The following is a 27,160-nucleotide window of genomic DNA, read 5'->3' on the forward strand; positions in this document are numbered from 1 at the left end:
TCTCTTAATCAAAGCAAAAAGGCATTTTACATTAGAAAGTAGATTTTCTTTTATCTTTTTCTGTATTTTTAAATCATTTTGAACAGTACAGAGAATTGATTGGTTTCGCCTTTTGTTCATAATCAAGTTTAGTTCTTGTTGCTTTGATAGTTATTATTTCTACCAAAATGATAAAATTAAATCATAAAGTTTGATATATGCCTGATCTAAGTATACTAATTCTAAAATTATATTACACTTTTCACAAATCTGGTTTGAAATGAATTCTCATGCATATCATTCCTAGTCTTAATCACTTTGTTGACTGATTTACTCTTCAAATCTGCTTATTTATATAAAAATGTGATCTGTATTCAAAAAGTAAGTAGGTTTGGGAAACCGCACAGTTGTGGTTTTACTAAATTATCTAGTAGCTATCTTGTTTGCTGCTGCTAAATATTCTACAAGACTTTGTTTCTGTGACAAAGAGATGAGTTCACACCACTCTGCTCAGGAGATGAGTAGCTGTCACTTTAATAGCTCTGCCTTGAGTGGTGAAAAGACAGTGATACATCAATGTAAATAATTTCCTTGGTTAGACCAGCAATCACACAGCCTGACACAATCAGAGCTTGGAAGGGGCATTTGCAACAATAAACAGAAGCCTCTGATTTTTACTTAAAATTTCAAAAGCTGTCCTGATTTCTAGCTTATTGGCCTTGATTACAGGCCTATGAGGAAAGAATTATTTAAATGACTAGCAAAATTAGTCTGCAGATGTCAATCTCCTCTAGCTTTAAAAAAAAAAACCTTACCAGAAACTGAGCTCTTTATAAAGTAAAATAACTGTTTTCTGAATAGTTTAAAAGTAAGCTTAAAAGTAATGAATGAATGGAAAGAGACAGATAAAAACAAATACCAAAAGTATATTAAGAAAACTGTGTTAACTTTTAATTATTCAAAATAAAGGGAAAAAATCAGAGTAAAAACTCATCATCTGCTGGAAAAAATAAACCCTGCCACTTCCCTCTGCCTCCACTACAACTATGAAATGGAGTAACAAGGTCCTACTAAGACGTACCTTAAATAATGGACAGAGCAAAATACAAAGAAAATTATTACCTTCTTTTAATATTTTTGAAAAATATAAGATTATTTATAACAATAACACAAAAAGCTGTACTGTTGTATTATAGTGACACATATCGATATAACATATATGACAACAAGAGCACAAAAAAGGGGTAGAAGGAGGGGCAAAATTGTTATATTTTACCAGAATCAAGTCATCATTAATCTCAAAGTAGACTGGGTCAGCTAAAGATGTATACTGTGATATCTAGAAAAGACTACTAAGAAAATAACAACCAAATGGTAGCTAAAATATCAACAAAGAAATCTAAACAGTACACTAAAAAATTCTGCTTGACACAAATGAGGCAGTAAAAGAGGAATTAAAAAAAAGAATGGGACAAACAGAAAACATATAAAAATGGCAGACCCCAATCCAACCATATCAACAATTACATAGAATGTCAATGGAGTAAACTATCTTAAGAAAACAGCAGAGTTTCTTTAAATGCATACAAAAGCAAAACCCAAACTTATATGCCACCTATGAGACACATTTTAGATTTAAAGGCATTTAGGAAAAAAAAAAAAAAAAAAGGTTGAAAGCAGTGAGCTGGAAAAGGTATACCAAGCAAACAATAAACAAAATAGAGCTAGAACAGGTTATTAATATCAGATGAAATAGACTTTAAGTTCAGAAATATCACTAGAGACAAAGAGGAGTATTCCATAATGATTAAAAGGTCAAAACGTTAGAGGATGAAACAATTATGAATGGACATGTACCTAAGAACAAAACAGACAGAACTGAAAGTAGAAATAATCCTTCCTGCGTTTGTTAGTAGTATCAACATTCCTCAACGTCCCCAGTTCCTGCCAGAAAACCCTTTCCTACAGCGACAACTATAGTTTCCAGCTTCTGGTACCCACACACTCCTCTCACCCCAGGGGTCCTAGGGAAGATCATGACTCCCTATTGCTGCTGCTAATCAGTCCTTTTGGTTCCACTGAATTCTCCCTATGTAGTCCTGAGATGTAATGGGGCTTCTCTCATAGCTCCGTCAGTAAAGAATCTGCCTGCAATGCAGGGGACCTGGGTTTGATTCCTGGGTTGGGAAGATCCCCTGGAGAAGGAAATGGCAACCTACTCCAGTATTCTTGCCTGGAGAATCCCATGGACAGAGGAGCCTGGCGGGCTACAGTCCATGGGGTCGCAAGAGTCGGACACAACTTAGCAACTAAACCACCACCACCTGTGTGATGTGCCATCCATTTTCTGACGGAAATTTGACCTATATCTAAACTCCCCTCCTTGGATTGAAAGAGACTGCTGCTGCTGCTGCTGCTGCTGCTAAGCTGCTTCACTAGCAGTTGCTTACTCAATAGCCATTCTCTCTTTCTCACTCAAGTTAAAAGAACTCTGATTTTCAGCTGGGCATTTGTTTCCCCAGAAAAAGAACTACATTTCCCAGTCTGCCCGAACACACATGCTGAGGCCATATGAGCTAAGTCTCAGTAAACGAGAAGATTTGGACCCTCTTTCCATCATTTATCTATTCTGTTAGTCGGATAATGGATGTGACAGAGTTCCAACAGCTTTTTTGGACTTTAAGCAAGGAAACCACAGCGAAGTATGGTAGAGGATAAAGCCTGAAGGAATTTTGGTCCCATGTGTCCTTTGGATTTGTCATTCCGGCCCTGGACTGCTTGTTTATACACAAGAAAGAAATAAACTTCTATTTTGCTTAAACCATTGTTTTTCAAGCATCTGCTACTCAATCCTGATATATACGGCCTGTGAGGCACTTGTACCCGGCCCTGACTCTCTTTCTAACCTCTCTTGTATGACTCCTTGCTCACTGTGCTCCAGCCACTCGGGTGCATGCAGAATTTTTTACTGCCTTTTGTAGCTCTTTGCGGAAGCTGACATTTCCCCACCTGAAACCTCCCTGAATCTGAATAACTGCTCATCAAGGTCTCAGCTGTATTGTCACCTCCTATGAGAAGGCTTCCCTGACCATCCTAACAACAGCTTCCCTTTTAAGCTCTTTCAAAGCCCTCTGTTTTGCTCCATTATGGTATTTATCACCATTTGTAACATATATTTGTTAGTTTACTTCTTTATTGTCTCTTTCTCTTATTAGACTCCATTAGGGAGGGTGTCTTTCTAATTCTCTCATATATAAAACACATGAAGTTTTCTCTGGGCTACATATCACTTTGTGCCTTGTATATAGTAAGCAAGCTCACAAAATATTTGCTTTAAAAAAATGCATATCAGTATACTTCACCTTTATCTGATCTCGTCTCATTAACTAGGTCAGGGATTGGCAAACTTTGTAAAGAGTCAAAGGGTAAATATTTGACACTTTATTTTTGTTGCATATTCTTCTCATTCCTCCTCAACAACCCTTTAAAGACATAAAAACCATTCTCAGCTCGAGGGCCATATAAAAATAGACTGAGGGTGGAGTTTGGCCCATAGGCTGTAGGCAGTCAACCCTTGTGTAGACTCCAACTGTCTTAAGGTCAAGCCTGAGTTATTTACTTATATCCTCTGGGACGTAGCACAATACTGAGCACACAGCAGGTTCTCCATAAACTTAGAACTCAGTTGCATTGGCTAAATTGATTGGGTTAGGCATAGAGAAAAAACGAAATGGAACACCTAAAACAGTCAGATTTGGTCTAACAGGTATTTTGCCAGGGAGAGAAGGCCTATGGTCCAGGCTGAATGACTCAAAAGGTCACTGACAGGGATTACAGGTAATGGGAAAAGACAGCTTCTCGTTCTGTCAGAATCTTAATACCCTCTGCTTCCAAGCAGTAACCCTGTGACCTTAGGCAGCGTGGCTGACAGGGGCCTAAGAAAGAGTCAATTTTCCCCAGTGGTTACTTTTGTTCTGCATTACTATGCCTTGCTCTCTGGTTCCCTTGTCACCCAGCATTCTGAAAAGCTGCTGGTTTAAAGACAGCATCTACCTCCAAAGGTACAAACAGCCTGACAAACACAAAATTACATATTTAACCACTACAGATAATTCTTAGATGGTGACCAGGAAACCTTTCTGAAAATAGTTTCTGAATGAGAGCAAGTACTTGCTCTTGCTGTGGTTCCAAATCTCGTGATATACTGATCTAGATGAAGGAAGGAAAGAAGGAATAAATGGATAAAAATACTCCCTGGCCATAATCATGGCCACAGCTCCCACTCCTGGAACCACCAGAATGCCAGGAAGTTGCAGTGTCTCCTGAGAGATCCAAGAATGTGTACAATGTTTTCCCCTAGGGCATTTTTGCTTCCGTGCTCTGGCAAAGGCTGAGGTCAGGGCCACTGGCCTCAAGAGAACAGTGCCTCTTTCCTGTAGCATCCAAAAGGCTCAGAATTACTGCCAGCACCTATCCTCTCAAAAGTCTTCTTCCCAGCCCTGGGCAGAACAGAGGGTGGGGGAGATCAGAGACATTATTCCGTGTCCTGCCAGCTTTTCAATCTCCATGAAGTACTGAGCTAGCCACAGAAAACTGGCTCCATCTCTAGGCACTTCTTTCTTTTTCATGTTCTTGGGGTCTCAGAATAATTCACTGCAATGTTCTATCATTAAGTCTCTGCCACTCCATATTCAACTCCCATCTTCACGGCAAGAACAAAAGCAACAAGTGGTCCCTTAGGGGTTATAACCTAGCAAGCAGGTGTTTCCCAAAGAAGGTAAGTCTCAGATGCTTAACAGTATGACTGAATAAAATGCATTACCTAATCAAGCTTGGTGTGCTGCAGTCCATAGGGTCACAAAGAGTAGGACAGGACTTAGCGACTGAACAACAAGCAAGTTTCACTCTGATGATGTAGCAAGTCCTACATTCTAGATATAAGAAGAAAAAGGGTGGAAATAATTTATTTAAAGACAGGCTGTGAGTTAATGATGGAGTAGTAAATAGCATCAAAATCCCTTGATTCTGTCCCTTGTCTGTATAAGATCTTATCTGCCAAAGAGCCAAGAATGTGGCCACGATGTCAAGAGCAGGGAGCAAATGGGCTGTGGCAGAAAGGAGCAAGAGCCTGAGGAAACACTCTGGAAAGAGTTAATTATATAAACCTCGAGGTCCCTGTGCCTGTTCTAATGAGTGGCCGGGGGTTCTACGTTTCTCAAGAAGTAATCAAAACTAAATGAAACTGTAACTTTGAAAATATAACTCTGGGACTTAATTCTGCATGTCTGACAAAGGAAGGTAGAGAAGGAGCTGTAAGAAATACTGGACACTGTACTATGGAGAAAATATTCTTTGGGGACTATACCTTCCTAAGGAACAGGAATTGCTGTAACACTGAGCACACTGAGAAGAGAGCTAACAGGAACTGAGAGGTGGACGCTCTTTTATCTCTGAACACCTCTCCTGCCAGCACCACCAGAGCAGCCATTCTTAAGTCCCATGTGGAAAACACAGCGAGAAAGATTAGTGCCAAGGATTTCTTTTTTCCATATATCTGATATGACCTGACATCATCTTTTTTGATGATGCTCCTTGGAAGAAAAGCTATGACAAACCTAGATAGTGTATTAAAAAGCAGAGACATCACTTTGTTGACAAAAGTCCGTACAGTTAAAGCTATGATTTTTCCAGTAGTCATGTACAGATGTAAGAGTTGGACCATAAAGAAGGCTGAGTGCCAAAGAATTTATACTTTCAAACTTTGGTGCTGGAGAAGACTCTTTAGAGTCCCTTGGACTGCAAGGAGATCAACTCAGTCAATCCTAAAGGAAATCAACCCTGAATATTCATTGAAAGGACTGACGCTGAAGCTGAAGCTCCAATACTTTGGTCACCTGGAAGAGCTGACTCACTGGAAAAGACTCTGATGCTAGGAAAGAATGAGGGCAGGCGGAGAAGGAGACAACAGAGGATGAGATGGTTGGATGGCATCACAAACTCAATGGACATGAGTCTGAGCAAACTCTGGGAGATGGTGAAGGACAGGGAAGCCTGGCTTGCAAAGATTTGGATACATACAACTTAGCGACTGAACAACCTTTTTGAAAGTGGAATCATGGCCAGGAGACCAAAGAAAGTTTTCAGGAAGACTGTTGAGATTTCATGCCACTTTGGGATGAAAAAACTGGTTGAAGCTGTCATCTAATTTACTGTCTCTAACTGTCTCTCATGTGTCCTTCCTTCTGAATCCTTCTCTCACAGCTCCTCTGGGAGGCCTCTGCCCACAGCCACCACCGTTCGTGGCAGGTTACAGACCCCCACTTGCTGAGCCCGCCTAGAGGAAACACACCAGACTAATCTCCCAGGCAGCTGTCCAGGGTCATGAAAGACAAACCAAGCATATAACTCAGGATCTGGGGTCAGATTACCAAGCTAGAAACAGAATCACAGGATCACAGGATCACAGGATCGAGATGGTAGGGCAAAGCGGACACGGCAAGTAAGCAGCGAGATCTCAGAAAGGAGTTAACACTCAGAACAAAAAAACCAAAGCTGTGGCACATAAGGTCAGAACCAAAAGTGAGAGCTGGGAGCGCTAGTATACAGCTCAGCCGGGTAGGGCCACAGAAGATGGTGAGCAAAGAGGAGAGTGCCAGGAGGCCTTGACTGGGACTTCCTCTCCCACCTGGTCCTGTATTGCAGGACAAGCTCCGTCTGCTGATGTCTCTACGGGACTTAACAACCCGATCCCCAGTGACATAAGAGGAAACTAAAGCAGGGGGAGGCTTGTCCCAGCAATTTGAACATGGTCATATAATTAGTTGGAGGCACAACCAAGATGAAAATTGTCACCTCTCCAACTCTGCTTTTCTGTGCATATAATTAATGTAGACAATATGCATGCACTTTTCAGATGCATCTGAAATGATGGTTCCATGTAAGACTAGTTATATAGAGTAGGAGCTCCATATGAAACACTGCCTGACAATGTAGTTACTATTGGGAAATACCTTAAGCCAGCGGTCCCCAACCTTTTTGGCACCAGGGACCAGTTTCATGGAAGGCAATTTTTCCATGGACTGGGGGCAGGGAGGAGATGGTTTGGGGAGATTCAAGTGCATTACATTTATTGTGTGCTGTATTTCTAATCTAATGCCATCACTGATCTAACAGGAGGGACTGGTCCATGGATTGGAGGTTGGGAACCCCTGCCTTAAAAAGTAAGAATGATAACCAAATGATCAAGGCACTACACTGAGTAATCTTGAAAGTTTTGAGGCCTGAATCTGGAAAGATACTTAGAAAATAGAAATCTCTTTAGGATGCATGCATGCCAAGTTGCTTCAGCTGTGTCTGATTCTTTGCAACTCTATGGACTGTAGCCCACCAGGTTCCTCTGTTCATGGGATTCTCAAGGCAAGAATACTGGAGTGGGTGGCCATGCCCTCCTCCAGGGGATCTTCCTGACTCAGGGATCGAACCTACGTCTCTTATGTCTCCTGCATTAGCAGGCGGGTTCTTTACCACTAGTGCCACTGGAAAAGACCCCTCTCTAGGATAGGGTTTCTTAAATTCAGCACTACCGACACTGTGGACTCAATAACTTTTTGCTTTAGGGACCTGTCTCATGCACTGTAGGATGTTTACCAGCATCTCTGACCTCTACCCACTGATGCCAGGAACAGCAAAGCCAGTCCTGGTCCCCTAACCATCATGACAAACAAAAATGTTTCCAGACATTACCAAACATCCCCCGAGTAGCAAATTATACCTGGTTGAGATCATGCAGTAAATACACTTCAGTTCATTTCAGTTCAGTCGCTCAGTCATGTCCGACTCTTTGCGACCCCATGAATCGCAGCACGCCAGGCATCCCTGTCCATCACCAACTCAAGTAAAAGGAACCAAGTCAGGACACTAAAGGCTGTTATATTCATTATTACATGTGGTTTAGTGCATTCAGAAATGTATGTTGACATGCTAATAGCAAAAAATATACTCACTGTGTACAAGGAAACAAAAATCTTTCCACATCAGCAACAGAGTGAGTTTTGTAAAGCCTTCTGCATCATATTCCACGACACCCCTAAGTAATAAAAACACACACAGACAAAAAAACCTTCATAAAAACAAAGTATCAAAGAGATGGAACCAAGTAAAGAATATGTTCATGAAGCAAGGTTATTGAATCCGAGACAGGAAGGATGTGGGATCTGGAATGAAAGCATCTAGGTTTGAGTTACAGCTTTACTATCTATTATGACCTCTGGCAAATCACTTAGCCTTTGGAGCCTCAGTTTCCTTATCTGTAAAACAAATATAATCATATGTGCAAAATTCATCATGGAGCTGTGAAAAACAAGTAAGGCCACCCATACAACAGTTAGATGGTATCACTGACTCAGTGGACATGAGTTTGAGCAAACTCCAGGAGATGGTGAAGGACAGGGAAGCCTGGCATCTACAGATCATGGGGTTGCAAACAGTTGGACATGACTTAGTGAGAGAACAACAATAACAATCCACAAAATATTATGCAAATGTTAGTCACTAGTGATGAGCAAAAGGACAAATGAAGAAGTCAGGGTAGCAAAGACCCCAGGTCTATACTGTGATTGTCCAGTCTCACTTTCATTCAGGTACTGAACAGTCACAAGCAATGACAGTATTACTAAGTTCAGGATTATAGATGACTATCTTCCAAAGTACTTGGCACCCTTTCTCTTGTGTCCCCTGATCTTCCCCACTGGGCTCAAGACAAAGTAGCATCGTTAGCAGGATGGATGTGGGGTTCAGATGGGAGATGCACACCTCCTGTGTCAAAGGAGAACAGTCTCCGAACACAGAAGGGCCTAGACTGAATTCTGATGGGCTCCTCTCCCCCCATTTCCACTGGAGCTGAGTGTACAGGGGGAGACACCACCATAATGTGCCAATATTAACCACACAGAGAGGACAAGGATAACTTTCTCTCTCATCCATACAAGGAGACCTTTGCTGTCCTTAGAGATGCCTTCTCCCTGGCTGAGTCAGGCTAAATAGACCATTAATACTGATGGCCTCCAGGTTTAAGTAGGAAGGAACAGTTGACCCCACTGTGAAGGTAAAGGAACCGAGGCACTGAAGGTTGAGTGACTGGCTCATTAAAGTCTGCTGACAAGTCAACAACTTTATTCATCAGTTTGTATTTCTTTTTTGGATATGTAATTTACTCAATATTACAACATTGATATCTGAGCTTTTTAGATCCTGTACCGCATAAGCAAAAAGAAGCACTGACAGAATCTTTCTCATTATGCATATAGTACAGTATATAGTAGTATTTGTATATGATTTTGTAGTTGTAGACAAGTACTGTTATATGTGTAATAACACACAAAAATGTACACCCATAGAATGAGATTTAAAAACAATTGTTAACAAGTGTAAATGCAAATTTTCACCCTTTTCTTGAATACCACTGAAGTGAGGGCAGGCACATGCCCCTGAGGCACACGCACCCCTGCTTTGCAGGTCACTGGGCTAACATCTTCATTTTCAGTAACATACACAAAAAAATAATCTTACTCAAAAATGAGAAGACTAAGAGTTAATATTTACTAAGTACTGTTCGTATCATGAGCACTTTCTCAAAATGCACATAAAGAAAGCTGAAAAACACCTTAAGTGTTAAGAGACTCATGACTCATTAACAGTTATGCTGTTTAGATACTGTTACTCTATTTTGGCGATATGAGAAATTCCACAATGGATAACGAGAAAATTTCTTGAACTTTCTTGAGAAGTCAGAAATTTTCTTTTAATTATGCCGCATTTGTAAAATTATATCCTAACCTTATTGTTGATTTCATCTTCTCATTCCTTTTATCTTAATTTCTTCAGTTACTGATTAAAAATTTTAATATACACACCTTCTCTGGAACGAGGTGGGAGGTAATGAGAGCACTAAAATGCTTAGTGCTTAGACAGAGTGTGCTCTACCTTTTAAAGAGACTGTGAGGAAAATGCAACCACCCCCCCACCCCGCCCCGAGCTAAGCCCTAAGTGGGAGGTTGATAAGGGCTCTGCCACCATTAAGGAAACAGCTGCAGAGCAGCCAGCACGGGCCACATGACAGAAAGGGCCCAGAGCACAGGGTGGGTGGCCAGGAGACGCCCACCCTGGAACTGCAGCTACACACTGCCCTCCTTCCTCGCAGGGCCTTCTTCCAACACACTAATCCCAAGTGTGAGTCATGGTGCTGGTGTCTAAAGTCAGATATCCTTCCCAAATCTCTGCGGCCCTGTGGGGAGTGGGAGTCTTATCAGGAGACCCGAGTTCTGAGGAACAGGGTTCTTGCCCCAGCTCTCTCTGAGACTTCCACAGGTGACTGAACTGGTCAAGTTTTATAGGCTTTTCTTCACAGAATGTGCCAGGAATGCCCACCTGGTTCACCTCATGACCACTGTGAGATGACAGAGGTGAAAGTACCGTGTAGACTGTAAAGAGTGCAAGAAGCAGCAGGTATGACAACCACTTTTACTGTGGTGTTCGGGGCTAGTTATGTGGCTGCTCCAGGGAAGATATTTGACTCTATTTGACAAACAATGCTGAAAAAAATGTCTTTCTCGGAGCATTAGTGTGAGCAACACACCAGGAAGAACCAAAATAACACTGAAAGGTATCATATGGAAGAACTAGTGCTATTTTCTTCATTGAGCCCTCCTCTCAGGGTCACCAGGATGTGAGAGCATCACTGATTTATGGTCTTAATGAAGAACTTACGTGCCAAAGTGGCTGAGGAAGGCAGCAATATACTCTCTTCTTTTGTGATAGCCTTGAATCACATACTGCACCTGAAACATGAACCCACAGCTGAGTACAGTAGGGAATTATTAAATGCTTTATCATGTAAAATTTCCAAGATTCACAGAAGTAGAAAGAATAGTAAAATGAACATCCATATTCCCACACCTATCTTCAATAACTGTGAATATTTTGTCTAGTTGCTTTATCTAGCCATCTACCTATCTATCAACCTGTCAATCAATCTTGCTGAAATGTTTCAGAGGAAATTAGAGACATCATTACAGTGTGCCCCTGAACATTTCAGCATGCATCTCTGAAAAACAAGACAGTTTCCTACACAATCACAATACTGTTATCACACGCAACAAAATTTAGTAATTTATTCTCTGAATTTATTTAGGACCCTGACAATTTTCCAAACTTTCCAACTGTCCCCAAAATACGTTTGAAAAAAAAGCAAGGATATAAACAGGAATCAGGCATTTAATCTAGAAAGTCTTTTACTATAGAATAATAGTACCTCCTGGGATGTGAGTGTGTGTGCCTAATACTGACTTTTCAGAGACTGAGCTAACTGTCTTATCCTGCATTCTAGACTCTCTGATTGTCTCCTTCCTTTTTTCTCTACCTTCTGTATTTCCTATGAATTGGAAGCTAGAGCTAAAGGTGTGATTAGATCCAGGTTAAACATTTTTGGCAAGAAAACTTCCTAGGTGATACTAAGTTTGATCACTGGTTAAGTTGATGTTAGCCAGACCACGGTACTGTAAGGGAATGGTTCCCTTCTGCCAGAGTGAGTAATCCAGGGATACACTCCTCGAAGCATAGGAAGATCAAGTTCCTTAATGGTTTTGGTGTTTGTTCGAGATCCTTGTCTGAATCAATTACTTCAACTGAGGCCTGAAAAATGGTATGTTTGTATTTTCTCATTCTATCTCATTTAACAGCTGGCATTCTCCATAAAGAAGAGTCTCCTCTCATCAAATGGGCCTCACTGGTAATCTTGAACTACAACTCCTATTGAAAAGGACAGTAATGCTCAATTATTTCTTTTTAGGTTTGTAACATTCAGAATAAGGAGTGTTACAACAGGCAATTTTGCCTTTTTATATTTCCTTCTTAACACCAAGTGACAGTTTCTATAAAAAAATTGTGAACTCATTAAGCTAGGCATCTGAAAGTTAGTCATTTACCCATCAGTTTCTAACGCAAAAATACATTCCTTATAAAATGTCTTTATAATGGCTGAAAGAAACAGTGGGAGAAAAAGACCCCCCAAATAGTTTATATTGGCTGTAGCCACACTGAGTCTCCATGGATAACAAAAGCTCAAGATAAAGTGCTTGAAATAACCCTGACACAACTGGTACTGATAGCCATTTGTACCCTTTAAAAGTAAAACAATTCTATTTATATAATAGGGGTTTTATGTCAATTTATAAAAACAGTGCTTGCTTTGCAGGCTCAACGCAGGATCAGAAATGTTATTTTGGGGAAAGAAAAACAGATGATAAGTTTGCTTAAGTGGCTTTGTTTAAAAAGGGGATGAAAACAGTTCTGTATACTTGATTTTAAAAACAGAAAACCATTTTAACAGAAACCCACAACAAAACTGGCTATAAAGATAGATTCCAATGCAATTATGGAAATTCATTTGAAGAGATTGTTTCTAAAAGCAGCCCATACTGTCCTCGTTTGTAGCAAGCAGAAGAACATCAATTTTGAAAGACAAGTGAAATTAATGAAAGGGAACCAGATAAGAAAAACTGACTGATTCTTGTATTTCTGGGAAAATGGTATTATAATTTTTTTTGAGGAGAATGTATGACTAGAAATTAATCTCAATTGGAGAGCTTTAAAAAGGCTTTTCTTCTCAGTTCTGGAAGACCAAATTTGCATTTTTCTCTATAATACTGGGACACAGATTTGAAGGCAGTGTAAAACCTACACTGTAAGTAAGAATGCTGTCCTCTGATCAGTTTTGTGGGAGGGCAGGGGCTGGGGGAATCTGGTCCAATGAACAGCAACCACTCCGTGAGAGTTAAACACCCTAGAATCTGTGCCAAGCCCACAGACAGCAGAGTTGCCAGATTTTAGCTCCTTTGACATTTAAAAAATAATACTGAAGACTTTGAAATATTATATTTCTACAGCATTTTCTATATAGAGATGAGCTATCTTTTGAATGGAAGAGACAAAGAAAAGATTTATTTTCCAAGCCATTGTGAACAAGTCAACAGAAGCAAAGAAAATAGGATTTGGTGAATTAAGCAAACTAAGTCCATGTGGGAGAAGAAAGAAAGTCAGTATTGTCTGTGGACTAATAGCTCCAGAGTTTAGCTAAATAAGCTGGCTGGACATTAACAAGTATATTCTATACTTGCAGAAATACCTGATAAGAACCAATAGTGTAAGCTCAGTTACTTGCCAGTGTAAAGGCTCATTAACGCAGCTAAGGGAAAGCTTTAGATAATCTGGCTATAATCTGGCTGCTGCTGCTGCTGCTGCTGCTGCTGCTGCTGCTAAGTCACTTCAGTCGTGTGCAACCCCAGAGACTCTGTGCAACCCCAGAGACGGCAGCCCACCAGGCTCCCCCGTCCCTGGGATTCTCCATGCAAGAACACTGGAGTGGGTTGCCATTTCCTTCTCCAATGCATGAAAGTGAAAAGTGAAAGTTAAACTGCTCAGTAAGTGTCCAACTCTTTGTGACCCCATGGACTGCAGCCCACCAGGCTCCTCCATCCATGGGATTTTCCAGGGAAGAGTACTGGAGGGGGTTGCCATTGCCTTCTCCGTAAAATCTGGCTATAAGCCAATCTGACCTGGAAACCCTGTCCCAACAAGCAGGACTCTGGCAAACTGTTCCTGGGCATGACAGGAAAAATCAGGAACCAACTATTAAAACATGCTGTACAGAAAAGCAGAAAGAGATGAGAGCCGCTCGACAGGATCACTGTGATATTAACTAGTGGCAAACACACACACACACATAATAATTGGGAAATAGAAGAGTTGAAAAATTTTAAACCATAAGAAGAAGCAAAAACTTGGGGCATAATGGAAATTCAAGAATGAGAAGATATATGTTTAAAAGATGAAGAACCTAGGCAGACAGTTCTCCAGAGAAGACATACAGATGTCCAATGAACACATTAAAAAATGCTCAGCATCACTCATTGTTGGAGAAATGCAAATCAAAACTACAATAAGGTATCACCTCACACCGGTTACAATGGCCACCATCAAAAAAATCCTCAAATAAGAAATGCTGGAGAGGGTGTGGAGAAAAGAGAACCCTTTTTGCACTGTTGGTGGGAATGTAAATTGACACTGCCACCACGGAGAACAGTATGGAGATTCCTTAAAAAACTAGGAATAAAATTACCATATGATCCAGCGTAAACCATAATTGAAAAAGGCACATGTACCCCAATGTTCACTGCAGCACTATTTACAATAGCCAAGACATGGAAGCAACCTAGATGTCCATCAACAGGTGAACAGATAAAGAAGTTGTGGTATATATATACAATGGAATACTACTCAGCCATAAAAAGGAACCAATTTGAGTCAGTTCTAGCAAAGTAGAAGAACCTAGAGCCTGTTTGTAAACTTACAGTAAAGTAAGTCAGAAAAACAAGTATTGCATATTAATGCATATATATGAAATCAAGAAAAATGGTACTGATGCACCTATTTGCAGGGCAGGAATAGAGACACAGACACAGAAAACAGACTTGTGGACACAGTGAGAGGAGAAGGGGGAGAAACTGAGAGGGCAGCATTGAAACATACGCATTACGACATGTAAAACAGACAGCTAGTGGGAAAGTGCTGAATAACACAGGTAGCTTAACCCAGTGCCTATGACAGCCCAGAGGAGTGAGTTAGTCGGGCAGGTAGGAGGGAGGTTCTTGAGGGAGGGGGCATACATATACTTACGGCTGATTCAAGTTTTTGTATGGTAGAAAACAACACACTGTAAAGCAATTATCCTCCAAATTTAAAGAAGATGAAAGTAAGACTGGAACAGGGAGGTCAGAATCCTTAGAAATGGAAGGAGGGCAAACAAAGTGGGAGAGAAACTGATAAAATCTATTCATAGCAGGAAAGGCCATGTCAGATGGAGGTTGAAACTAAGATAGGGTGGAGAGGATGATGTCTGCACCATGATGCTGGAGGAAGGAGCCTTACGAGGCTGGGGAGGCAGGGGACTTGCTTTTACCTTGTTGGTGAGCAGGTGGCACACTTGGGGAACATAATCAATGAGACAGCCTCCTCCTGGAAAAGCTGGGATGTGAAGAGCCGAGGAGCCGCCAAGTGCACTGAAAGGACAAGAGTACAGTGGATACTTCTCTTAGGGCTCAAGCAACTTATGTGACATTCCCAACACACTTGGTTTCTCTTGTCCAAGTCTGCCCACCAACTGCCTGAATCAATGATCGTGAAACTAGGTGCTTCACTTTATGATTCCATTTCTATATTTTAATCCATCTTGTTACAGCAGCATGTTCACATTACACATAACTAACAACTAACAACTAATGACAACTCATGATCCTATCACAAAAGTACAGATAAGCAAATTTTGACTGGCATAGGTAAATGTCGTACTAACATGAATGGGTTGTACCTGTTACTGAAACACAGACTTTTATACTCTTGATTATGCCCAATTCATAATTGAGCCAAGCAAAGATACGTCGTTCATTAAATGCTGAACTGATGTGCTGATGTTACAGAGAACCAAAGGGACTAGTTCTGCAGCTCACTGGCTTGGCAACCTTGAGCAGCCTCTTTGGACTTTATTTTCTCATTCTGGTGAGTGAAATGAGTGAAAGTCACTCAGTCGTGTCCGACTCTTTTGCAACTCCAGGGACCTGCCAGGCTCCTCTGTCCATGGGGTTTTCCAGGCAAGAATACTAGAGTGGGTTGCCATTTCCTTCTCCAGGGGATCTTCCCAGCCCAGGGATCAAACTCACGTCTCCTGCATTATAGGTGGATTCTTTACCACTGAGCCATATGAAGTAGGTGGTTGAGAGAAGGAGATGCAATCGCCCTGGCAGTTAGGCAGCCTAGGTAGGTTTTGTAAATGAGTGCAGAGAACCAGGTAGGGACTGGAGATTTTGCACACAGTGGGAAGGGCTCCCATTGCTCAGCCTCAGCTGGTTTCTAATATGTAGAACACACGCCTGGTCTTACCAGATCCTAATTTTTCAACTGAAGCCTGAAATCCAGATGATTTAAGCTCTCAATTTTTAAATGGAGTTAAGCAGTTAAGCATTTTCTGAAAATGCTTAACTGGAGTCTGTGGGCCAATATGGGTAGAAAGTATGCAATTAATCACAGTCAACACTGATGTTTGATTCATCTAAACAAGAAGGGACAGTAAAAAATCATCAATCTGAGCACTAAGACACACTGCTGATCTAGAAACAGTGGAGATTCTCTTTTCAGTTTAAATTAACTGGCATAGAATTATTAAGAAAATTGTTCAGAACCTTATAGCATGCATTTTGTATATCACTCTTAATCTTGATTTCATCTTTTGTCCTACTCTTCTTTGGTCCTAATTTGTTTTTCTTACTTGAATTTTATTTTAATGTGTTTATTTCTATGACCCCCTTAAACCATTTCTTTAAGACAAACAGGATATAAAAAAGACCCCTCAATCCCTTAATGCTGTGATTATTCATTATCCAAGTCCCTACAGTAATGAGATTGTAAATGGAAACAAAACATTTCACAATAACAGTATGGAGAATCATTCTCAAATAGTTTAGAGCAGAGAGACTCAGGCTAGAGTTTGTGGTCTTCTAGGTGGCTCAGTGGTAAAGAATCTGTCTTCAGTGCAGGAGATGTGCGTTCGATACCTGGGTCAGGAAGGACCCTGGAGGAGGAAATGGCAACCCACTCCAGCATTCTTGGCTGGAAAATCCCAAAGACAGAGGAGTCTGGCGGGCTACCATCCACAGGGTCATAAAGAGTCAGACATGACTGAAGTGACCGAGTGCACACACACAGAGTTTGTGGTACACGGAATAATACCTGTAACAGGGCAAAGGACTCCAGGACCAGTCTGTCACTCTGCTGGCTACAGATTTCTGAAATTAATTTTTTTAAGTAAAAATGAATATTATGGTTATTTATGGGAATGAGAAATCACAAGAAACAAAATTTCAGGTGATGTGAGTAACTCAATACAGAGTGGAAACATTCGCTGTTGACTTACCCTACTCAGAAGATAAGTAAAAAGCACAACTCTGAAAACTGAGAAGATTCTGAGACAGTGTTTGACTAAGTATGACATTAATGAATCGGATACACCCTGTAACTGCACAGAATTAGCAAGAACATAATTTCCATTTGCTACTCTCAAAGTAGACACTAGATGAGATTTAGCCTCAACTATGAAGAAAGCTAGGAAAATTCCCGTGACTTTCTGTGAACTAGAGGAAGGCTTTCTGTTTCCTCTTATGTGTGCAAAAGTACACAGAGGGTGTGCATCTCACTCCAAGGGTCTAATGGTTCCATTAGGATGGAAAACTGATTAAGAAGAAAATTTTAAATTATGAGAACAATAAATCCAGTATCTATAGCCTGTGGTTTATGGTGAAATATCTGCATAGCAGAATACTAAGATCCAGGCTTCTCATAGGTTATTTAAGAGAAACAATCTTTAGCATAATAAACCACCCCCCAGCCCCCAAATGATTTGGACAGTTCCCTGGAATTGATAGCAATGGACTTTGATCTGTATAAAATACTACAGAATACGTTTTAAATCATTCACTAAATTGAATACAATGAGTAAAAACTGTGTGAAAAATCAACTTGAATCTCTCTCTCTGCTTCTGAGATACAGCCACTAAACAAAAATTACCTTTAATAATAGAAAGAAGCAGAGGTCTGGAGAAACCCAAAGGCCGGCTGCTCTGCTGCCAGGGCCATCTCTCTGCACCCTGCTTTTCTGATTATCAAGAACTAACTCTGGTTGCTAGGTGCTTTCCCATTATCTAATTGAACCCTCTCTACAACTCAATGAGGTAGAAATCATCACTGTGATTTTACAAGTGAAGAAATTGAGGCTCAGAGAGCAGAAGAAACTTCCCTGCAGTCACACAACCGGGAAATGGTACAGCTGGGATCTGAATTCAGGGAAGCCTGTTGCTAGTGTCCAGGCTGCTGTGACTGGTGAATTATGCACCTCCCTGGGGAGGGGGTGTGTGTGCTAAGTCACTTCAGTTGTGTCTGACTCTGTGCCACCCCATGAACTGTAGCCTGCCAGGCTACTCTGTCCATGGGATTTCCTAGGCAAGAATACTTGAGTGGGTTGCCACTCCCTCCTCCAGTGGATCTTTCCGACCTAAGGATCAAACCCACGTCTCTTACATCTTCTGCATTGGCAGGTGGGTTCTTTACCACTATGCCACCCAAGCGGGGGTGGAGTATAATCTTGAAAGAGTTGCAAGGATGGAAAGACACACTGGGGATGACTACCAGTGAGCAGGGTCAGGATTTCAATGAGGTTAAAGGGCTTCTAGAAGCACTCAGGCCCCCACAGAAGCACAGTGCTGCACAGCTCATCTCCCTTCACAACTTTCCACATGGCAGCAGGGCAAGCGTTCCTCCTGATTTTGTTCACACCCAGATGGTCAAACAACCAGATTCACTGCATCTCGGATGTGATGGACCAACCACTCTGTCATGTTCAATTGTGAACGACTTAGCTATGCAGGGGAAGGAAGCCTTAATGTGTGAAGCACTTCAGATACTACAAAGGATAGTTTTAAATGAGAGTTGATTTCTTAAAGGAAACTCGCTGCACTCTTTATTTAACTCAGTAGTTTTTCAGCCTGTGAGAGTTCTGAACCTGACTTCCAGCAATGCATGCTGATAAGTGCTGCTGATTCATGTATAAATATCCGCCTCATGGGTAAATATTTAACAGGCTTGCTATAGCCTGAATGCTGCCCTGATCGTGCTGAATAAACAAAGTCAAGTGCCATGAAATAAAAGAGCTATTATGTTTTCAAAGGGTGCAAGATGGAGGAGGTAAGGCCTTGTGATCTCAAATCCTTTAATATTCATGAATCAAAAAATACCGTGCTGAGCGTGTACAAGAGAAAACTCCCTCTCTGCAGGCATGCCCAGCCTCACTCAGCTCTTCTCAGGAATGCAGGGCTGGCTGGCGAGAAGCTGGGCCTCGCTAACCTACTCCATGGCTAAGTAGGGGCTAGGGACGCGGTGACGGGGAGATGAAAGGGACCACTGGGGCTGTTGACTCTTCTGATCTCTGGAGCGGTTCAGGGAGAAAGCTGGGTTAAAAGATGGAGAAACTAAATTGGTGTGGCAGGGTCTCAGGCTGAACTTGAGAGGAGAGGGTGAAAAGGGCTGCTTTGATGAGAAAGCACCTTCTATCTCCTTATGGGCTGCAATGAAACATGAAACTAGCTGATAATTCATAGAACTGAAACTGAGTCCATGGATAGAAATGACAAGGCCAAGGCCAGAGCTGGAGAAACATTTCCAGTGGTGGAGGTAAACAGACCCAAAGGTAGCCAGAAAAACAATTCCAAGTCCGTCCTCCTTGGGCTTTAAAAGTCAAATATAAGAACTGTCTATGTACTAATATTATTGTTTCCATGCAAATACAGCTAACTGAGCCTCTGTGGACCTTGCTCTGTCTGCAAATATTCAAAGCATATCTAATACTGAAGACCTGACTTGGCTACTGTCAATAGCATAAGGAAATATTTTGGGGCATTCTGGCATGGAAAAAGGCAGGCAATCAGCCTGTCTGCAAGCTTGACTTGGGACAATGGGTTTTTAATCCATTATGAAATAGTAACTCCCCTCTGCTCCTGTGGGGCCTTACCTATGGGCCAAATAAAAATGAAGAAAACGTGATTTAGCACCAGAGAAAACCAGGAAGGCCACCGATTTTCAACTGCAGTTCTTGCTTCTACCAAGTCTGCTCTCTATGGTCCTTCTCCACTTTCCCCTGAGTACACTGGGGATACTACTACTCTCAAAAAGACCCATCTCTCTCAAGGGTTAAAGTAACAATTAGAGTTACACTAATATGAAAATGAAATGCTCCCTTGGTATCTCTAATTTTCTTGAAGAGATCTCTAGTCTTCCCCATTCTGTTGTTTTCCTCTATTTCTTTGCATTGATAGCTGAGGAAGGCTTTCTTATTTCTCCTTGCCACTCTTTGGAACTCTGCATTCAGATGCTTATATCTTTCCTTTTCTCCTTTGCTTTTCGCTTCTCTTCTTTTCACAGCTATGAAAAGGTAGCAAGAATACACAGAAGAACTGTACAAAAAAGATCTTCATGACCAAGATAATCACGATGGTGTGACCACTTACCTAGAGCCAGACATCCTGGAATGTGAACTCAAGTGGGCCTTAGAAAGCATCACTATGAACAAAGCTAGTGGAGGTGATGGAGTTCCACTTGATCTATTTCAAATCCTGAAAGATGATGCTGTGAAAGTGCTGCACTCACTATGCCAGCAATTTGGAAAACTCAGCAGTGGCCATAGGACTGGAAGAGGTCAGTTTTCATTCCAATCCCAAAGAAAGGCAATGCCAAAGAATGCTCAAACTACCGCACAATTGCACTCACCTCACGTTAGTAAAGTAGTGCTCAAAATTCTGCAAGCCAGGCTTCAGCAATATGTGAACCGTGAACTTCCAGATGTTCAAGCTGGTTTCAGAGGAACCAGAGATCAAATTGCCAACATCTGCTGGATCATCAAAAAAGCAAGAGGGCTCCAGAAAAACATCTATTTCTGCTTTATTGACTGTGCCAAAGCCTTTGACTGTGTGGATCACAATAAACTGTGGAAAATTCTGAAAGAGATAGGAATACCAGACCACCTGACCTGCCTCTTGAGAAACCTATATGCAGGTCAGGAAGCAACAGTTAGAACTGGACATGGAACAACAGACTGTTTCCAAATAGGAAAAGGAGTACGTCAAGGCTGTATATTGTCACCCTGCTTATTTAACTTCTATGCAGAGTACATCATGAGAAACACTGGACTGGAAGAAACACAAGCTGGAATCAAGATTGCCGGGAGAAATATCAATAACCTCAGATATGCAGATGACACCACCCTTATGGCAGAAAGTGAAGGGGAACTAAAAAGTCTCTTGATGAAAGTGAAAGAGGAGAGTGAAAAAGTTGGCTTAAAGCTCAACATTCAGAAAATGAAGATCATGGCATCTGGTCCCATCACTTCATGGGAAATAGATGGGGAAACAGTGGAAACAGTGTCAGACGTTATATTTTTGGGCTCCAAAATCACTGCAGATGGTGACTGCAGCCATGAAATTAAAAGACGCTTACTCCTTGGAAGGAAAGTTATGACCAACCTAGATAGTATATTTAAAAGCAGAGACATTACTTTGCCGACTAAGGTCCATCTAGTCAAGGCTATGGTTTTTCCAGTGGTCATGTATGGATGTGAGAGTTGGACTGTGAAGAAGGCTGAGCGCCGAAGAATTGATGCTTTTGAACTGTGGTGTTGGAGAAGACTCTTGAGAGTCCCTTGGACTGCAAGGAGATCCTACCAGTCCATTCTAAAGGAGATCAGTCCTGGCTGTTCTTTGGAAGGAATGAGGCTAAAGCTGAAACTCCAATACTTTGGCCACCTCATTCAAAGAGTTGACTCATTAGAAAAGACTTCAATGCTGGGAGGGATTGGGGGCAGGAGGAGAAGGGGACAACAGAGGATGAGATGGCTGGATGGCATCACCGACTCAATGGACATGAGTTTGGGTGAACTCCAGGAGTTGGTGATGGACAGGGAGGCCTCGCGTGCTGTAATTCATGGTGTCGCAAGGAGTCGGACACAACTGAGCAACTGAACTGAACTGAACTGAATATGAAAATAGCACCACACACTCCAAGAGAGATGTTATTCTAGAATGCCTCTTGTGTGAGTGTTTCACGTCCAGGGTTACATCAAGTCAGGGTCAGAGATGTGTGAAGTGGTCTTGGTGTTTTGTTTTTGCCTTTGAACCAGGTTCCGAGGGACAGGAAGTTGACCTGGTTGCCTCCTCCATAGTAGGGTTCAGGGGAGTGTAAGAGTGAAGCATGAAAATGGAGAACTTCAAGGATGATAGAAGGACACCAGCCACCACTGGCCCCCAAGTTAAGAGAAATTCTAAAGAAAGGTGAGCCTTCAATTCAATCCAATAAACATGAACTATATACCTCAATCTGTGTCTGGACTTCAGTTTTCCATTCTGCATACAAGACTCGGGCACCACTGTTAACTCCTTTCAAGGTAGAGAAATGCCAGGGACCTCAAGAATCTAGGATACTCTATAATGAGAGAGTATGTTTCCTGGTAGCATGCCAGGAAAGCCATTACAATAAAACAAAAGTCACTGTTATTTATTGAGTATCCACTTTTGCCAGGCACTCTACTAAATGCTTCATTAGCTCGAAACCACCCAAGAAGTCTGCCAGGTAGATCTAATTAGCCCAACTTACAGATCAGGAAACTGAGATTCTAAGAGCCTAAGTATCTTGTCCAAGATTATGCAGCAAGTAAGTTGCAGGGTTTGAATCCGAGTCTCTCTGGTTCCAAAGCCTGTGCCCTTCTTCTTTAGAAACTTTTTCATAAGAAGGATGGTGTGGAATTTCTAAAACTCTAGTCTCTACTAATCCCTATCTATATACTGAAACAGTAGTAGAAGTGGCTGAAATTATCCTCAGAAAACCTTCATCCATGAAATTCATCACCTTGTTATCCCACTTTTTCTTAAGATATCATGTCACAAGATATTAACTGGGTAGGATAAAGAAAAATCATATGTAGTTTCCAAAAGTACAAATACTACACTAAGCAAAGAGTCTGGGTTTTATTGTTGTTGTTTTCCTAACTGGATTTTCTTTTTCTTAGTAAAGCATTTTCTACAGCTGTTGCTAGCCACTGTCTCATTTTATAGATTCAGCTTTGAGCCCTTACTTAAGAGCCTCTCCACCCCTCAGTTAAACAAAATCAGAGTGTAATTCAAAATACTGAAAATTTCAATGACTATAACAGGGGAATAAAATAGTATAACAGGAAAATAAAATAAAAGATCAGAAGGACAAGTTAAGTTTATAAGTAGGAGAAAATTGGGGAGTCATACTGGATGAGACCTTCACTGAGACATGGATGTGGGCCTGGCTGTATTCCATTTGTGCACCTGATCAAAAAGTTCCACTAAACGTACCTCATGGCATAAAATCAGATCTTATTATTCCATTTGTTGTTTCCCATTTTTAGAAGGACATATAAAAATGGAAATGTTCTGAGATGGAGTGAGTAGGATTAAACACTCAGAAAACGTTCCTTTTTGGAGCAAAGTGTAAAGAAGTTGAAATGCTGAGTTAAATTACCTAGAAGGTTATGGAGTTATTAAATAGAGTAATTTTAAAAGGTGTAGGCATACTATAATGATCAAATTTGAATAATCAGGTAGTCTTTGCTAGACGTGGGTTCGATCCCTGGGTTGGGAAGATCCCCTGGAGGAGGGCATGGCAACCCATTCCAGTATTCTTGGCTGGAGAATCCCCATTTACAGAGGAGCCTGATGGGCTACAGTCCATGGGGTCACAAAGAGTCAGACATGACTGAGCGAAAAAGCACATACACATTCTTTGCTTAGTCGCAGTATAAAAGAAGAGAATTTAAAAGGCAATATGGGGGATTTAGTTGGTAAAATGAATTCTCCACAGAATGGAGTGGTGAATAGCCATTCCATTTATGAAGTTTTATGTGTAATATTAGGCACTATACTGAATGCTTTACATGAATGATATCATTTCTTCTTCATATCAATCTACCAGAGAGGTATTGTCCCATTTTACAGATGAGAAGGCTAGAGCTTAGAGAAGCCACATAACACTCCTTGAAGTCACACAGGTGGCAAATGGCACTGTGTGTGTGCTAAGCTGCTTCAGTTTTGTCTGACTCCTTGGGACTGTAGCTCGCCAGGCTCCTCTCTTCTGTCCATGGCATTTTCTAGGCAAGAGTACTGGAGAGGGGGGCCAGTGGGGCATCTACATCGAGGTCTTTCTGACTTCAGTTGGCCACCCTCAGGTCTTCACTGATCACTGCTGTGACCACTGAGTCCTGATCTGCAGGCCTGACATCTGGTTCCGTGTGTGCCAGGTCCATCAGGCTCCTTCCGGCCTGGGTGTCCTCAGGCAGATGCCTGGGCTGACTGACTTGAGCCAGTGCCCGGAACACTCGTTAAATGTATGTAGGTACCTGAAGTTGGAAGTGGTTAGGGACGTTTTCATCCTAGGCAAATGAACTGTTAGAAACTCTGAGGGCCAGAAGACTTGATGGGCACTTTCCAGGAGAAAGGAGGGGAAATGCAAGCAAGGAAACTTTATACGTCAAGAAATACAAAAGATGAGAATATTTTAATTGCAAACAGAGTCTGTCTAATGACATGAACACTAACCAAGTTTTTGTTCAGAAATGTGTTTAAGTTTGTTAACATCTCAGAAAAGCCTTTAAGGGACAATCTTAACAGATGTCCACCATCAGGATTTTGTTAGCATGTGGAAAAGCATTTAAAGTAAGCTCTGGAAAACAACAATGAACTTAGCAGATGTTCTATTAAGATCTGGTATGAACTACTTATAATGATGCCTGGCCACGCAAGACATGAACAGGCGAAGGGAAGGAAAAGCTTTTTTCCCTCTTATTGTATGTTGATCCCTGGCCTGTTATCTGCAGTATGATTCTATCACAATTTCTCAAACACTAGTCATTAGGAATGAATGAATTTGTTATTTACAACTTTGAGACTCCAATGAATGACTTTACTGCTCTGCTACTACACAAGTAGAGGTTGTTGTTCCTATGAATTATTTTTGAAACATACTTACCGAGAAAAATCAATACATATCAAATATATCAAATCATTACATTGTACACTGTAAATATCTCACATTTTAATTTGTCAATTATACTTCAATAAAGCTGGGCAAAAAATCAATGCATATAATAGTTACCCTAGACTAAACCCACAAGCATTTTTACAACTCCCTCCTCCTCATTGTACACAGGTTTTAATCATGGACAAAAGGAGAAAAAAACTACCATCTGTCTGACCAGGGTAGAGAAATGTATCCCCTTGATTCCTGTTTGTCAGTATTCACTGAAGATTCAGGCCTATGAATGGGCCTCCCTGGTAAAGAATCCACCTGCAATGCAGGAGACCCAGGGTGGAACCCTGGTTTGGGAAGATCCCCTGGAGGAGGAAATGGAAACCCACTCCAGTATTCTTGCCTGAGAATCCCCATAGTCAGAGGAGCCTGGCAGGCTACAGCCCAAAGGGGTGCAAAGAGTTGGACATGACTGAGCGACTAAGCACACACACCATAGGCCTATAAACAGCATAAAGGACTTCCCACATACAGCACTGGTCTCTGTGCTCCAAGAGCTAACCTGTAGGGAGCTAGAGCCTGGCTTTCACACACCAAGATTGAAAGGATACCAGGAGATGCAGTTAGCCAGGGTACCAGTACACAGCACTTTAAAATTTGTTTCCAAAGTGCTCCTCATTTGGGTTTTTACAACAGCCTTACAATAATAGGTGGGGCTTCCCAGGTGGCATTAGTGGAAAAGAACCAGTCTGCCAATGTAGGAGACATAAGAGACGCATATTCAATCCCTGGGTCGGGAAGATCCCCTGGAGTAGGCATATGGCAACCTGCTCCAGTATTCATGCCTGGAAAATTCCATGAACAGAGGAGTTTGGTGGGCTACAGTCCATGGGATTGCAAAAGAGTTGGACATGACTGATTGAGCACTACAGAGTAGGTTCAGTTCAGTTCAGTTCAGTCGCTCAGTCGTGTCCGACTCTTTGCGACCCCATGAATCACAGCACGCCAGGCCTCCCTGTCCATCACCAACTCCCAGAGCTTACTCAAACTCATGTCTATCGAGTTGGTGATGTCATCCAGCCATTTCATCCTCTATCATCCCCTTCTCCTCCTGCCCCCAATCCCTCCCAGCATCAGGGTCTTTTCCAATGAGTCAACTCTTCGCATCAGGTGGCCAAAGTATTGGAGATTCAGCTTCAGCCTCATTCCTTCCAAAGAACACCTAGGACTGATCTCCTTTAGGATGGACTGGTTGGATCTCCTTGCAGTCCAAGGGACTCTCAAGAGTCTTCTCCAACACCACAGTTCAAAAGCATCAATTCTTTGGCGCTCAGCTTTCTTCACAGTCCAACTCTCATATCCATACATGACCACTGGAAAAACCATAGCCTTGACTAGATGGACTTTGTTGGCAAAGTAATGTCTCTGCTTTTGAATATACTATCTAGGTTGGTCATAACTTTCCTTCCAAGGAGTAAGCGTCTTTTAATTTCATGGCTGCAGTCACCATCTGCAGTGATTTTGGAGCCCAAAAATATAACGTCTGACACTGTTTCCACTCTTTCCCCATCTATTTCCCATGAAGTGATGGGACCGGATGCCATGATCTTCGTTTTCTGAATGTTGAGCTTTAAGCCAACTTTTTCACTCTCCTCTTTCACTTTCATCAAGAGGCTTTTTAGTTCCCCTTCACTTTCTGCCATAAGCGTGGTGCCATCTGCATATCTGAGGTTATTGATATTTCTCCCGGCAATCTTGATTCCAGCTTGTGCTTCTTCCAGCCCAGCATTTCTCATGATGTACTCTGCATAAAAGTTAAATAAGCAGGTTGACAATATACAGCCTTGACGTACTCCTTTTCCTATTTGGAAACAGTCTGTTGTTCCACGTCGAGTTCTAACTGTTGCTTCCTGACCTGCATATAGGTTTCTCAAGAGGCAGGTCAGGTGGTCTGGTATTCCTATCTCTTTCAGAATTTTCCACAGCTTATTGTGATCCACACAGTCAAAGGCTTTGGCATAGTCAATAAAGCAGAAATAGATGTTTTTCTGGAGCCCTCTTGCTTTTTTGATGATCCAGCGGATGTTGGCAATTTGATCTCTGGTTCCTCTGCCTTTTCTAAAACCAGCTTGAACATCTGGAAGTTCACGGTTCACGTATTGCTGAAGCCTGGCTTGCAGAATTTTGAGCATTACTTTACTAACATGTGAGGTGAGTGCAATTGTGCGGTAGTTTGAGCATTCTTTGGCATTGCCTTTCTTTGGGATTGGAATGAAACTGACCTTTTCCAGTCCTGTGGCCACTGCTGAGTTTTCCAAATTTGCTGGCATAGTGAGTGCAGCACTTTCACAGCATCATCTTTCAGGATTTGAAATAGCTCAACTGGAATTCCTTCACCTCTACTAGCTTTGTTCGTAGTGAAGCTTTCTAAGGCCCACTTGACTTCACATTCCAGGATGTCTGGCTCTAGGTGAGTGATCACACC

General features: G+C 41.6%; 1 protein-coding gene across 4 annotated transcripts in view; it reads right to left on the minus strand.

The window, feature by feature from the left end:
• BABAM2 (BRISC and BRCA1 A complex member 2) overlaps window positions 1-27,160 on the minus strand; it is a 410,927-nt gene that overhangs the window by 84,744 nt on the left and 299,023 nt on the right. For all 4 annotated transcript variants that reach the window (XM_040224352.1, XM_040224354.1, XM_040224353.1 and 1 more), the window contains 3 exons: window positions 14,993-15,092; window positions 10,744-10,814; window positions 7,983-8,065 (listed from right to left, as the gene is read on the minus strand). In XM_040224352.1, coding sequence (XP_040080286.1) covers window positions 7,983-8,065; window positions 10,744-10,814; window positions 14,993-15,092 — 254 coding nt within the window. The remainder of the gene's footprint in view (window positions 1-7,982; window positions 8,066-10,743; window positions 10,815-14,992; window positions 15,093-27,160) is intronic.

This window comes from Oryx dammah, unplaced genomic scaffold, assembly GCF_014754425.2.
Source record: "Oryx dammah isolate SB20612 unplaced genomic scaffold, SCBI_Odam_1.1 HiC_scaffold_25, whole genome shotgun sequence".
Lineage (NCBI taxonomy): Eukaryota > Metazoa > Chordata > Mammalia > Artiodactyla > Bovidae > Oryx > Oryx dammah.